This window comes from Pygocentrus nattereri, chromosome 24, assembly GCF_015220715.1.
Source record: "Pygocentrus nattereri isolate fPygNat1 chromosome 24, fPygNat1.pri, whole genome shotgun sequence".
Classification (NCBI taxonomy): domain Eukaryota; kingdom Metazoa; phylum Chordata; class Actinopteri; order Characiformes; family Serrasalmidae; genus Pygocentrus; species Pygocentrus nattereri.
In genome coordinates, this window is record NC_051234.1 from 27,141,819 (window position 1) to 27,157,254 (window position 15,436).

Sequence of the window (15,436 nt, forward strand, 5' to 3'; positions counted from 1 at the left end):
CCCATCAAAGATCAGTGGTTTGCCCCAAAATCAAATTTCCATGTTGTCCAATTTTATAGATTTGTCCGTTTCCCAGATCACAGTCATACAGTGCCTAGAAACCATTCAAGTCTACTTGAGAGTATTTATGATCCAGTTTCAGAGAAACGTAAGATGATTTATATTTGGTACACATGCACCAACAGCACTGCTGACATTCTGTCCATCCACTCAAGCATTCCAGCCCAGTAGGGGCTGTAATACCTCATAACATTTGATGTCAAACACTTCAAGCAGGACACTGTAAGCGTACTATGCAAAATATAGAATGTGCCACAAAGCCAAAGCAGAGATTTCCTAACAAAGTGAAGGCATCGTGTTAAAACCTCGACAGGCTTAGACTAATTCTATATCTCAAATCACCCCAAACTGCTGATCACACAGAGACAGAGTTCTGCATGCTCAACAAATGAAAACAGCTATGCACAATTAATGGTGTGATGTCACTGTTTTCAAAAAGCTGTGTTTTGCCCTAAAAATACAGTTTTCAAAAAAATTTTTTTCATGTAGGCTTTAGATGTGTTGCCAATTTTTAAGGTACAGGCTTCCATTACTTGTTAGCTCAGTGTTCCGCCCACACGGTTCACTGACATCAAAATGTTTATTTTTTCCTTTTTTAATACGATCCAATTGCAATTTCAACACATTTTCACAGATATTATTTTATATTTTTATGAATAAACAATGGCACATAATGTCACTGACGCAAAACAACACTTTTCCTCAAGGGAAAACCTAAACTCTGGAAGGTTCAACAATCATTTGTTTTTCGCCTTCTGCAAACATCCAATTAAGTAAAACAAATGCTATGATCAATCTGGCTGTCCATACTATCAAATAACCCCCATTGAGTTCCCTGCAGGAGAGTTTCAGATCTGTGGGAAACACTGTTGCTGCTTTAGTCTCCAGTGCAAAATTAAAGAGGTAAACCTTTGGCCTCTAAACAAGTCTTAAATGAATGGCTACACGCAGGCTAAGGGGAAAACTGTGTGAATTTGTCTTTTGGCCAAACCATCACTTTAATTACTGAACATAAACACTGCAATCTTGCCACCGACACTCAAATGACATTATGACCCAAATGACATAATGATGCTGTTGACAGCCACATGTGGAGGCTCCACATCAACGAGCATACACCCATTCACACACCTCGTCCTGTCCGGGTGGTGGGCTTCTGTCCTCGGGGAGGGGTTCAGGCCCAGAGGTGGGGGCTTCAGGGGAGGGCTGTGCTGAGGCAGGGAGGGGGGCTGGGGTGGGGTCTACCCCCAGCTGAGAATATAGTTCATTGATCTCACTGACTGTGACATAGCCCTGTGGAACAGACCATTTGAAAAACAGGAGGGGGTGGGGTTAAGAGGGTTGAAAGGAAAGACACATTAGAGTAGGTTAAATCATCACAACAGATGGCAAGCATTAATAACTGAAAACAAACATCACCATATGTTAAGCATCCAAAGAACGTTAAAGATGCGAAGATGCAGCTTAGGGTGGGGGGTTTCTGGCGGGGCTGATAAAAGCAGCGCATCACAGGTTACACAACTGAACTTGGCATCATGCAAGCCCATGCAGTGCAAGCACACTACTATCGCGATACCTCAATGCTCTTGATGGACAGAGAGGACAAGAGAGAGGAAAAAGTCAGGAGGTCAGCAGGATGTAGAGAAAGGCGTTTGTGGGCGTTGCTTAAGTTGCTTTGAGGCTGACACACGTCAGCCAATGAGGAGCTATCCTGGAACACAGGGAAAGAGACCCCATTTCCATACCACAGTTTCCATGGTCATCAACCAGGCACATTCCAGTATTAGGGTGAGCAACATGAGGGCGTGTGATAGGTGAGAAGACAAGGGTCCAACTAGTCCTTCTCGTGCAACTTTCACACTGTTTAAAAGTGCACGGAGGACGTGAAGCACAGAATCCCGACTAACACTGCAAGTGTAGTCCAGTGCAAGAGGGAAAGTATTATAGTCCTTATCCTCAGTGAAGGACTATAAACACTGCCAGAATATCAGTTAATCTTTCAGACCTACCTCTTTCATACTGAGGGGGTTGACAGGGAAGCCCCGCCCACCTGTGAGCTCAGCATACTTCTTCTCCAAGCTAGCCAGACTCTCCTTCTCCTATGAGAAAGACATGTTTGAGACATTTCAGTCAGCAACGGAAGAAAACAAGGTAAAAACAATCGCCCCTTTCACTTAGGAAATCCAGATTATTGCCTGATTAAAGGAATACGGCATCATTTTGAACATAATCCCTATCTGCTGCATCTGCAAGGTCCGTCAACTACTGTGGATAATCATTTCTACACTTTTCCCTAAACTGAAAAGAACTGAAAACTTATCCCAAACTCACTTATAATACAAGCCAATGGGCAGCTGCTGAATTCTTTGGCATATTCACACCTGCAGTTAGCGGTAGGCAATCTGACAATATCGTGATAAATATGCTATATTTTCTAAGCATATTGTGGGAATCTTAAGTACTTAAAAAAAAAAAAAAAAACCACTAACCAGCTTACTGCTTCATTCCAAAGTGATCATAATTAGGCCTGTTTAACTGGACTAAGGTTGACGAAAAATCATTGTAGCTGTAGTATTTTTGAGGCTCAACAGGTTCTATTTTGTCTGCTTCAACTATTGAATCTCAGAAATTGATGCATACTGTGCATCATGAAAACGTATCCACCCATCCCTACTCGCAGCTGATTACTGCAGAAAAGAAAGTGACCATGCATCTTCAAAAAGAATAAAAACTTCAAATAGAGACTGTTAACAAACAAAATACTAGCTAAATATTTTGTGCTGCATATACATTTTCTGGTAGGTCTACTTGAGTGAACATATTGCATCATGCTTTTTTTTTACAATTTATATTTGAATTTATTTAAATAGCTGATTCCAGTACTTGACTCTTTGGGAAAAAGCTGTCTGTAGTGCTTGCAGGCTGAATCGCTGTGTGAATGGCCAGTGTTTGTAAGCTGTAGAAGTCACGCAGAGGTAGTATGTGTGTGAAACAATCATTATACATATATTGATATTCTGTTTTTCTTGTTCACAATTTTGTACCCAGAACAATTTTACTAGCGCTCGGCCCGGTAAATCTTCATCGGCATTGAGCTCTTGGCTTGAGTTCACACACAACCCCATCTTAGAAAACTGCTGAGGGTAAAACTGCATGTGAAAAACGGGTTAATGGGGTCTATGCCATTCCTGTTCCTTATTCAGGGATGACATCAGTGTTTTCACTCAAAAAACACATTAGACATAAGAGTGCTGATACTGAATTACTATTTTGTGACCAGCATTGATAAAGAGGAATCTGATCCGAGTTCAGGGCTGCTTTGGTGAAGAAACTCACCCGCTGGAGCATCATCTGCAGGTTATTCTTCTCCTTCAAAAAGCTCTCCTTCTCCTTCTGGGCCTGCTGGATTATCTGTGCTGACTGCTTCTTCAGGGCTAGAAGTTTTTCCTGAAAGCGGAAGTTGTAAGCAGTCAATAGAAACACATATTACACATATTAAACACACTTCTTGTCCATTTATTGGACGTCACCTTAAAACATCATGTGCCCTGTACATTGTGTAAATGTTTCATGATGACTGGATCAGCAGTACATTTTTGAAGACACATTAACAGATGATGAGGTCATTTTTCTTTGTCCTGTTAAGTCAGTGCTTGGGCATATAGGATTTTCTTGCAACAGTGACAATATACATGCATGCCAACCCAACACCTGTTTGCGCTACCTTCCGGGTGACGGTGCTACGCTGGTACTCTGCGATCTCTCTGAGGATCTGCTGGGTCTGGGTCTCTTTCTCTTCGTCCTGACGGCTCTCCTTCTCCAGCTGCTGGAACTCCAGATCCTCAAAGCGTTTGGTCTCCACTTCTAACACTTCAGAGTCCTGTAACACAAACACATATCATTTTAATGGCTGGGTAAACCAGACCAAGTCCAGCTCTGAGAAACTGAACTTCACTGGTTAAATGTGGACATCTGAACCTGGTCCTCATCTGGCGAACAAGGCTCTCTCTCATTATCTGGTACTGTTTTCAACACCTCTATCTATTGGTTTGATATAATATCACATGCAGAATGTTTGTAGTCTGCCAACAATATCTGCCAGACATTTTCAGACATAATCACTTAATTTAGCATGTTTATGGGCCTAATTTGTGAGCTCTAGGGCTACGTACTAGCAGGTATCAGTTAAGGCTACTATTACTACCATGGCTAACTTAGGCTACTATTATATAATTATAACTAACTAGAATGACTTTGCAGCCGATTTCTTGCTGTGCTTAAGGTTCGACCTCCAGGCCTTCAGGACTAGACCCTTCATGATCATGAGATTCCAGCTGATGATTAACCACCCGAAACAATTTCCATAGATTTTTGCTCAATGTATGCTATTAAATTAAAATTAAATTAAAACAGCCAAATAGGCTGATTAGCTATCTTGCTTCCAAGCTGTCAATACTTACTAGCTCCCATTTGGCAACCAAAACAGCTCAAGCTCAAATAAACCAACAATACACACTGCTGCCCTCTAAAGGTGATGCACACGTTTGCACGTTCTTGGTTTTCTAAGACCCATGACGTTTCAATAAATTTGCTTCCTTTATTTACAGAAAAATTGGCCTCAACCTGACAAACCTATGACCGTGAAAGCCAACGCCCATGGAAAACATCTGGGATTAGCATAAATAATTACAATCGGGTCATTTTAATTGCTTTCAGGTGACAATGTAACAATTATGACAGGCCCACACAGGACACTGTACAGAAATGCGCAGGTTATCTAGTTATGTCAAAGTAAATTATGTTTCATTTGCCAGTTCTTTAGGGTCAATTTGGGTTTATTTGCACCAATTAATGTATTAACCACATTGCATGACGAGTATATGCGACACACTCCAAAAACACCCACATGCTCATACTTGCACACGACTGTGAGACATCTGGCTGTCTCCCCAGTCCCACCACCTGCAGCTGCCCAGAGCTCAGTCCACTCATTCCTGTCCCTGCAAGTAAGCAAAGTTTCACTCCGCCTGGAGGCAACCCCAAACACAAGCATCTGCTCTCCCGCTGGCCGCCACTCAAGACGAAGCAACTCTCACCACTGACACCCTGACCTTTACATAAATCAAGTCATCACACACATAACCAACCAGACCATCCAGACGACATTAAAAACAGCCGCCGCCCAGTGCGGCCAGAGTCACGGCCATCGTTCCCTGCATTCTCAACAGTTTTGTCACTGACTCCTGCCCCCATTAACCACACACAGTCCTCCCGCGCCTGCCTTTCACCCGCTGCGCGATAACTCTGCGTACAGACAGTGGGTGGTCTCAGACGCCATTACACAATGGTCATCAGCTTACTACAGTGTGTATGGAGCATGCAGGCATGGCTTGATAGCAACAGCACTGAGAGCAGAGCTGCACGATAATACCAAAATATATCACAATTAATAGATATTGCAATCGTGATGTTCTAGAAGACTCTGAGGGGACACAAACATTGGTCTGCATTATTTTGACCATTTGTCTGGTGGTAATGGACTACATGTAACATACACTCTTTAAAAAAGATGGTTCTTTTAGGGTTCTTTAGTCAAGAAAGTGGTTCCACATGGAACCATCAACACTTAAAGAACGCTTGAAGAAGTGTTCTTCAGATTGGTGGAGAATGTGCTGTAGATGGTTCTATACAGAAACTTCTTGAAAAGGGTTCTATATAGCATCAAAAAGACTTCCACTATTGTTACAAGCCACCGAATCCTTTTTTGGCATTTTCTAGAAACCTTTTTGCTAAGAGTGTAGATCAAATAATCTGTTGACAAATCTAACTAATTAGTAAATATTATAATAAAATAAAAAGTCGGACACCTGAAAATGTTATATGGAGATATTTAGATCAGTTACTTTTTCCAAGGTTACTATTTTTATCCTTAAAATTTGAAATTTCCCCCTCACTTAGACATTTTATCCTATATTAAGTCATTTACAAAATGGCACAAAACAAGTACGAAGAGTCATAAATCAGGTTATTATGATCCACAGTTAAGATATTAAATTAGGACTTTCAATAGTTTCAACAATATGCCTTCCCTTACACAGTATTACTTCAAGTTTAATTAGACAGTATCTGATTTTGATTGAAAGCGGTTGTAGTACAGAATTTAGGGGGTTAATTCTGGTACTACTTGATAACTTTCTATACAGTAGAAGGTATACAGATAACACAGTATCTGCGGCGTATTCAGCTGTGAACTGAAGTTAATAAAAGATATTCCGCTTTTCTGTTGCCCTATTTGGTGAGCTGACATGGCAGGCGAGGGTTTTATTTGACTATGATGTGCAACATTGCATCTCAGATAACTAACATTACAGTCTAGACAAGAGACACTGACTTATACGGAGTACCTGTAACACATTATTGGTGATGGAAACTGAATCTTGGATGCTTATATAAAATACTTACATGAATATTTCATATCAACACGAAATATTTACATTTTTGTCATTTTTTTACTATTGTGACATATTCTCTGAGGTCCAGTTGTGACAATTGTCTGCCTTTATGTAATAAAATCAATCAATAATTAATTTTTACATGACCATTTTTGAACCTCTCTTTATTCCTTAGAAAAGAACAGGCTGGTTTTATTACTGTGCCTTTAAGACTGATTTATGTGAATGACCTCTATTCGGACTGGCTGCCCTGTATCGTGCATCATTCATAAAGCAGTACAGACTGAAACACTTAAAATCTTTATGGGCGGAGCTAAACTGCTGTAGGCTGATGGGGTTGATATGTAAGTGAACTGATTTTCATAACATCACAAAAACAAATAAATTCAAAGGGGCTTTTTCTGCAGCTTAGTTTCGATATAAGACCTGTACGGACTGATGAGTGAATGGTATGTTTTGAAACTTTACCAGTAATCTACCCAACACTAATTATGACCAAATGTAACTATTTTTGCTGAATGTCTCGATTTATCCCAACAGCTATCAGGAATGTCTGTGATTGGTCAGGATCACAGACATTCTGGGAATTTGTTAAATGCTTATTAGCATTTTTTTAGCCTTCTGCAGTGTAATGATAATGGCCAAGATTATGATAATGATCAACAAATATTACATATCGTGCAGCTCTGATATTTGGAGTGAGTGAGCAAGCAAACACACACAGAGGAGGAGGAAGATGAGGAGGAAGATGAAGACTTCACAGAAGTACTGACCCTGGAGAGCTGGAGGAGGAGCTGCTCTTTCAGGGCCTCGGGGCACGTGTCCAGCTGAGCACGCTGATCGGCCAGCAGGGCGGCCAGCTGCTCTACCTTTACCCGCTCAGCATCGAGCTGGGCTTTATCCTTCATCGCACAAACAGGGCAGAGAGAGAGGGCAGAGGCGTTAGTGCAGGCGCAGGTCAGGCAGGCTGGGTTAGTTATTACACTGGGATCAGCAGAACACATGGAACATGGAGGAGGGTGATGGATGAGTTGTGATTACGTGTAGTATTATGGCAAGGGAAAAACGCACTATGGATTAGTGTGGCTTTGAAACAGGAGAAAAGCTTTTGATCTATTTGTGACAAATCTAAACTTTAAAGTTAAAGTGGTCATATCTTTACTCTCCCTCAAGTCCTATCACAATGTTTGTGCCATTTTATGAACCAAAAACAATGTAATTCATTACACACGACCAGTTTCTATTCTATTGCACGCATATGTTAATGACCAGATGGCTCCTTCACAAGCAAATCGAGGTGCACCATGTACAACCCCAATTCCAATGAAGTTGGGACGTTGTGTAAAACATAAATAAAAACAGAATATGATGATTTGCAAATCCTTTTCAACCTATATTCAATTGAATACACTACAAAGACAAGATATTTAATGTTCAAACGGATAAACTTTGTTTTTTGCAAATATTCACTCATTTTGAATTTGATGCCTGGACAGGAGCAACAAAAGACTGGGAAAGCTGAGGAATGCTAAAAAACACCTGTTTGGAACATTCCACTGGTGAACAGGTTAATTGGAAACAGGTGAGTGTCATGATTGGGTATAAAGGGAGCATCCCTGAAAGGCTCAGTCGCTCACAAGCAAGGATGGGGCGAGGTTCACCACAAGAACAACGTTTCTCAACGTGCATTTCATCATCTACAGTCCATAATATCATCAAAAGATTCAGAGAATCTGGAGAAATCTCTGCAAGTAAGCGGCAAGGCAGAAAACCAACATTGAATGCCCGTGACCTTCGATCCCTCAGGCGGCACTGCATTAATAACCGACATCATTCTGTAACGGATATTCCCACATGGGCTCAGGAACACTTCAGAAAACCAGTGTCAGTGAACACAGTTCGTCGCTCCATCTACAAGTGCAAGTTAAAACTCTGCCATGCAAAGCGAAAGCCATATATCAACACCACCCAGAAACGCCGCCGGCTTCTCTGGGCCCGAGCTCATCTGAGATGGACTGACGCAAAGTGGAAAAGTGTCCTGTGGTCTGACGAGTCCACACTTCAAATTGTTTTTGGAAATCATGGACGTCGTGTCCTCCGGGCCAAAGAGGAAAAGGACTGTCTGGATTGTTATCAGCGCAAAGTTCAAAAGCCAGCATCTCTGATGGTGTGGGGGTGTGTTAGTGCCCATGGCAGGGGTAACTTGCACATCTGTGAAGGCACCATTAATGCTGAAAGGTACATACAGGTTTTGGAGCAACATATGCTGCCATCCAAGCAACGTCTTTTTCAGGGACGTCCTGCTTATTTCAGCAAAACAACGGCAAGCCACATTCTGCACGTGTTACAACAGCGTGGCTTCGTAGTAAAAGAGTGCGGGTACTAGACTGGCCTGCCTGCAGTCCAGACCTGTCTCCCATTGCAAATGTGTGGCGCATTATGAAGCGCAAAATACGACAACGGAGACCCCGGACTGTTGAGCAACTGAAGTTGTACATCAAGCAAGAATGGAAAAGAATTCCACCTACAAAGCTTCAATAATTAGTCTCCTCAGTTCCCAAACGCTTACTGAGTGTTGTTAAAAGGAAAGGTGATGTAACACAGTGGTAAACACGCCCCTGTCCCAACTTCTTTGGAATGTGTTGCAGGCATCAAATTCAAAATGAGTAAATATTTGCAAAAAACAATAAAGTTTATCCATTTGAACATTAAATATCTTGTCTTTGTAGTGTATTCAATTGAATCTAGGTTCAAGGATTTGCAAATCATCGTATTCTGTTTTTATGTTTTACACAACGTCCCAACTTCATTGGAATTGGGGTTGTAATTCATGGCACAAAACAAGAACAAAAGAGCCATCAGTCAGGTTACTACGATTACATTTTCAACAGGTATGATATTAAATCAGGACTTTTTCACTTGTTTCAACAATATGCCTTCTTTTACACTGTATTGCTTCACGTTTAATTAGATGCCACCTGATTTTGTTTGAAAGCTGTTGTAGTCCTGAATTTAGGGGGTAATTTTCATATTACTTGATAACTTTCTTTGTTCTGACTGCTTCTAGAGGAAACAACTTCTAAGATTTCTGGCAAACACTTTGTTCTGTTTGGATTTAAATCCTCAGGGATGTTGAAAAAAATGAACTTCAGCTGCTCCTTTGGATATTTGAACCCTTCAGGTGATTTTCAGACGCCTTTTTAACCAGTATTCAGTATTTCTCATTCTGAAAAAGAAGCAGGACAATCTTTTTAGGGGGCTGGTTACCGCTTTTGATTGACAAGCAGGTAAACACCTGAAAGTGATTTGAGAAAATTGAAAGACAACAAACATTTTGAACGAACATACAACGATGAGCCAAAACAATATGACCAACATACTCTTGGTCTCTACGAGACCTCTCAAGGTGCCCTGCGGTATCTGTGAGGTGGAGCCGTGAAGGATCAGAGTTCTTGTTCCAGCACATCCCACAGATGCTGGATTGGATGGAGATCTGGGGATGTACCACAGTTTCCCTTCTGTCAGTTCGGACAGATGGGATAGTTGTTATTGCTCTCGCACTTTGATCAGCCTTGGGCGCCTATTACTCTGTCTCCAGTTTGTCGTTTTTCTAGGCTCATGCCACTGCCAGTAGGTACTCACCACTGCTGACTGGAAGCACCACACAAGCCTTGCTGTTTCAGACCTTTAAAAGTGCCGTTGTTAGGAGACAATCAACATTATTTGCTTTATCTCAGAGTGGTGATAATGTTTTGGCTCAACTGTGTATATTCATAAACAGCAAACTCTTTGATACATTCAAATTTGTGTGGAGTATTGAAAAATGTGGGTGTTTGAAACCCAGACGTAACTCTTCCTCCATGTAGGCCGAGAGACAAGAGACAGGGGAGGAATGTGATACTGACTGGTCAGCTACTGAAGAATTTTGATGATCTTTCTGGGGCGCCCAGCAAAACAGCTGAGTTTTTCAACCTAAACATGATTTATTATTAAATGATTCATGATTTATGCAGCATACATTGCTCATGCTATGTTATTCCATTAAAAAAACACATTAGAGAGAGTCAAGGATGAAAGGGGGCACCCGAATGTCCTCTCAGTAAGCTATACAATCATTTTGCTTACATCACAAACATGACTGGCTGCTTACGAACAGGTAAGGGTTCATAAGGACTAAACTTGTTTATAGTGCATAAAACATACAGTTTATAAGCAAATTTAGTTCCACTATGTAGGCCCTTCAACTTCAATAGGTACAGACGCCAACTTGCAGTGCTATCCTAGAGTCCGGCACCATCGAAAGACATTCCGAGCAACATTCACACTCTAACCTCTCTCTCTCTCTGTCTAGCATGGCAGATGGACCTTGAGTGTCCAAACAGCTGCCAGAGTAACTGGACGATGCCGGAAGTTGACCTGAACTCGAGCCTACAGATGAGCGGGGCCACAGGTGCTGTCAAATCACCGGCTGAGTGTCTGGAAACAGAACACACACAAATACACACACTCCACCTCAGTATAGATATACGAGGCTAGGAGTGAAACGGATAGGGGGAGCTTTCCACCTCTGAGTAAGACTGACTGGCTGCCATACAGCGTGTGTGTGTGTATGTATGCATGTATGAGCATATGCATGTATGTATGAAAGTAGTCTGTGCACACTGCAAATAAATTTGTCATCTTGGCAACTGAAATCCAATCTCAAATCAAGTTGATGCATCTAATTTCTCATGCTGAGATTGTTATAAAAATGCTGTAAGATATATATTTTAATAATTTATTTCTTGAAACAAGCCAAATTCTCGGCCAATAGAAGTCACTTCCACTTGACGTAATTACTTAAAACAAGCAAAAATATCTAAAAGTAAGTTGAATAATACTGATCAACCTAAATTAATATCCATTACAAATTCAGGATACACTAAGCTGAAAACTGAAACTAAACACAGCTTAAAAAATAAACCAAAATAAACAGTCTAAATGATATAAATGTAGTAAAATTATTACAGTATGCATGTTCACTAAAGCATGCGCCACAAAATCCAACGTCCTCGACAACAGAGGCTGACTGGTCATTCAAGGCATTAAATGTTGTTTTTGAATTTTTCATCATTTCAAAAATAGACAGCAGTCCGTTTTGCTGTATCTGGCTTGTCTAATGTCCCTCGTAGAAGCTGAAATGGATCGAATTGGCTGCCATTTTTGTTGCTCAAACTGTTTCAACTCAATATTGAATGCTTTCAAGATATTTGAAAAAATACATGCACATTTTTTGCAACAATCTCAAAACGAGAAATATTAGACATATCTAGATTTAGAATATTTTCACTGGGTACCATTTTTTTTTCCACAGTGTGCATGTGTGTTCAGTTGAATACCTGAGATTTCTCTGTCTGCACCTTCTTCTCCATGTCAGCCATCTTTTCTTTGAGTTTCTCCAGAGCATCCTTCTCCTGCTGCAGCTGAGCCATCTCAGAGTCCTGCTCTCCTTCCAAAAGAGCACGCTCCACCTCCATCTACACACACACACACAGTTATCCCAAAATTAACACTGCACCAAATGTGCTAGAACAGAGATTTTATATATATGTAACTTATTATTAAGTCTATTTGAACCTCTCACGTCGTTATTGTGTAGTCATGCTTGTACGAGGAACTGCTAGTCAAAAGTGTTCTAAACCGAAATGATTCGCTGGACATACATTTCCCCCCCAAATACCACTGGACCCTCTGGAGCCACTACTTTTTTCCCCCCACAGAGAAACCTGTAGTTCCATACAAAGGCCTGATGAGGACCACAGTGTTGATCGAGTTCAGCGGTCTATGGAAACAATTTCAATACTGTTTTCCAATCACTGCCAAATGACTGGGTTAGGCAGCTCACAAGCGGTGCAACCATCTATATGTTGGGACTGTTGTCGGCAGATCGTAAATGAAATCCCCAGTGATGCCACAGCCATCTGTCTCCAAGAGACATCTGTCACCGCCCGGCCACTGCGATCCTCCAATGAACGATTCCCCAATGGTGGAACAAGCTACCTTCGGTTGTCAGAGCAGGGGCGTCCCTCGCTATTTTTAAGAAACTACTGAAGACAGAGCTCTTCAGGGAGCACTTACTCTAATCGCCTCTTGCAAATCTTACCACTACCAACCTCATGTCCTTCTTGCCCTCCTTAGCTTCTCTACCCCGCTATTACCCTTTGGCCTCCTTTAAGGCCTGACTATGTTTGTTCTATGTACTTCATTATTTGTAAGTCGCTTTGGATAAAAGCGTCTGCTAAATGTAAATGTAATGTAATGTAAAAGAGTCCAAGATAGCAGAACTGGCCTGGCTCCCTCCCTGGTGGGCAGGATGGACCTCCCTCTCCCTCATTACTCTACAGTATGCAGGCCAATGTGGGCATCTACTGGCTGAAGTAACAGACCTGGCAATTAGTACTCTTCTCCAAGTGCATTGAACTGTCTGATGGCAACGACTTATCAGTAGATGTGGTGGTGCTTCTTACATAGAGTATACACATGCTAGCTTTTATTCAAGCACTGTGTGACAGGGAGGACAGGCTAGCAGGTGGAATTGTATATGATTACATTAGGATGAAAAAATGTGATTAAAAAAAACAAACAAACAAACAAACAAATAAATAAAAATAGGAGGATCTTAAATTACAAGATTAAATAATAAAATCTGGATCCAGAAGGTCTGGGGAGTTTAAATGGGTAAAGAGCAGATAAAGTTAGTAAAAACAATAGAAGTCCAGTGATGACATCCTTAGTATTACTAGGTCATATTCTGAGACCTCAGTCTCACACAGACTTAAAAATCTGCTAATTGTCCTACATTCTGGTCTCAGGAGAAGCTGTACCATGGGAAAAAAAACACTGTCTAATAGCCAAAGCTCAAAGAGTTACTAAAATAAATTCCTACTGAATAAGGGCAGAGAGTAACTGTCTTATTCTTCTGGCGACTATAACCCAGTCAACTGTACTGTACAGTAATGCAAAAGGGCTATAAGATTAACAAAGCTACCACTTTTCATTCTCTATAAGTACAATCAATTCTAGCACTCCTGAATGATGCACTTGTATTATCCCCTTCGGACTGAGGCATCATGATGCACTTTTATATCTTCCTGATTAATGCCCCACAATCACCCCAAGGCAGGGCAAAATGACTCCAGAACCAGAGTGAGCAAGCACTGACTTTGTGGGTGTTTTATGAAGAAACACAAAACAAATACACGGACTCTCTTTTTCTCTCAGTTACATGGACTTCTCTACCTCTCTGACAGACTCCTCCATCTGGTTGTCCAGCTCTTTGATCTTCTGCTCAAGCTCCTCCATGTTATTGAGCACTTGGATCCTCTCCTCCTCGATACGCGTCACCTCCTGTTTCAGCTCCTCCTCGGACCCCTGCGGATGACATCACATCCTCAAAATCCAAACACACGGTCGTACACCGATGCTGCTACAGTGTGGTGAATTAAAACAATAACTATGATCCTAACTACTATCTTAGCAGAGAAAGTCAGTGACTATTTCCAAAGTCTGGCTAGCAAGAGAGTCTGGGCTGAACCGTGAGTGCAGGAATCCCTGAGCCCCTCTCAGAATAGTGATGACAGCTGGCCAGCTGTCCACACACGCTCTTTTGCCCTTTAATTTAATAAACACTCTGCCTACACAGCATATACACCACCTGTCAGAAGTTGGCCTTCCTTTGAATGATTCTCTCTGTTATTTCCATTTAAATACTAAAGAACATCTGCAAAGTTAACAAACAGCTATTTGCCAATACTTTGGATATATTTAGCTTCAACACTTTTCCTCGATATGAAGGGAAGGTTTTGCCTAAATAAACGATTTGCCTGTTATTTCCCATTGTTAACAAGACAAGAAAATCCTCTGGACCAAAGCTCAAAGGTCTGAATGCTGGCATTCCAGCAAGGGGATAAAATGTGGGCCTTTTGGCTTCATCCTCAACGTAGCACTGACACGTGATACTGTTTTCCTCTAAATAAACCTGGTGGCTATGTCAAACAATAGAACTCCTCATCCCAGATCATTCATACGCACTTAAAAAGATGGTTCTTCAAATGGTTCTTTAGTAAAGAAAATGGTTCTATATAGAGCCATCAACACTCAGAGAACCCTTTGCACACCTAAAGAGTTCTGCATCTTGAAAGTGTTCTTCAGACTGATGGAGAGTGTGTTTTATATGGCTCTATACAGAGCCTCTTTGAAAATGGTTCTATATAGCACCAAAATGGGTTCTTCTTTTGTTACAGGCTTGACATTGTAACAATAGAAGAACCCCTTAGCGTGCCATGTAGAACGCTTTATCTTATCCAGAGCGACTTACAATTTGATCATTTTACACAGGTAGGTGAAGGCAGTGTTGGGAGTCTTGCCCAAGGACTATTATTGGTATAGTGAAGAGTTCTTAACCAGGCAGGGGATTGAAACCCAGTGTACAGCATAGAAGGCAGAGGAGTTACCCACTACACTACACTACACCAACCACAAGCATGAAAAGTAAATATAAGCATTTACTAAACGACCCTATTAAATCTATTAGCCAGACAAAGCAAACATTCATTATGTCTATGTTCATTACACTTGGACTTCCCACATGATAACCTACTGAAAAAAGTTCAAAAAGGTTCTATATAGAACCTCCGCGGCACACTCTCCATCAAACTGAAGAACACTTTCACCATGCAAAGAACCCTTTAATCAAGCAAAGGGTTCTTTGAGTGTTCATTGATCTATACAGAACCATTTTCTTTACTAAAGAACCCTTGAGGAACCATCTTTTTAAAGAGTGTTTTCAACTTGCATTCTTTCTCAGAGAGATAGACACAGAGAGATAGATAGACAGACACAGAGATAGACATAACTTTATTATAGCAAGACTCTAGTGTAAAGTG

At 41.1% G+C, this 15,436-nt stretch overlaps 1 protein-coding gene across 4 annotated transcripts in view; it reads right to left on the minus strand.

The window, feature by feature from the left end:
• phldb2b (pleckstrin homology-like domain, family B, member 2b) overlaps positions 1-15,436 on the minus strand; it is an 85,705-nt gene that overhangs the window by 20,574 nt on the left and 49,695 nt on the right. For 2 of the 4 annotated variants that reach the window (XM_017716249.2, XM_017716277.2), the window contains 7 exons: positions 13,791-13,922; positions 11,891-12,028; positions 7,286-7,414; positions 3,785-3,940; positions 3,397-3,507; positions 2,070-2,159; positions 1,192-1,353 (listed from right to left, as the gene is read on the minus strand). In XM_017716249.2, coding sequence (XP_017571738.2) covers positions 1,192-1,353; positions 2,070-2,159; positions 3,397-3,507; positions 3,785-3,940; positions 7,286-7,414; positions 11,891-12,028; positions 13,791-13,922 — 918 coding nt within the window. The remainder of the gene's footprint in view (positions 1-1,191; positions 1,354-2,069; positions 2,160-3,396; positions 3,508-3,784; positions 3,941-7,285; positions 7,415-11,890; positions 12,029-13,790; positions 13,923-15,436) is intronic. The other 2 variants (XM_017716258.2, XM_017716266.2) reach the window with 2 other exon arrangements.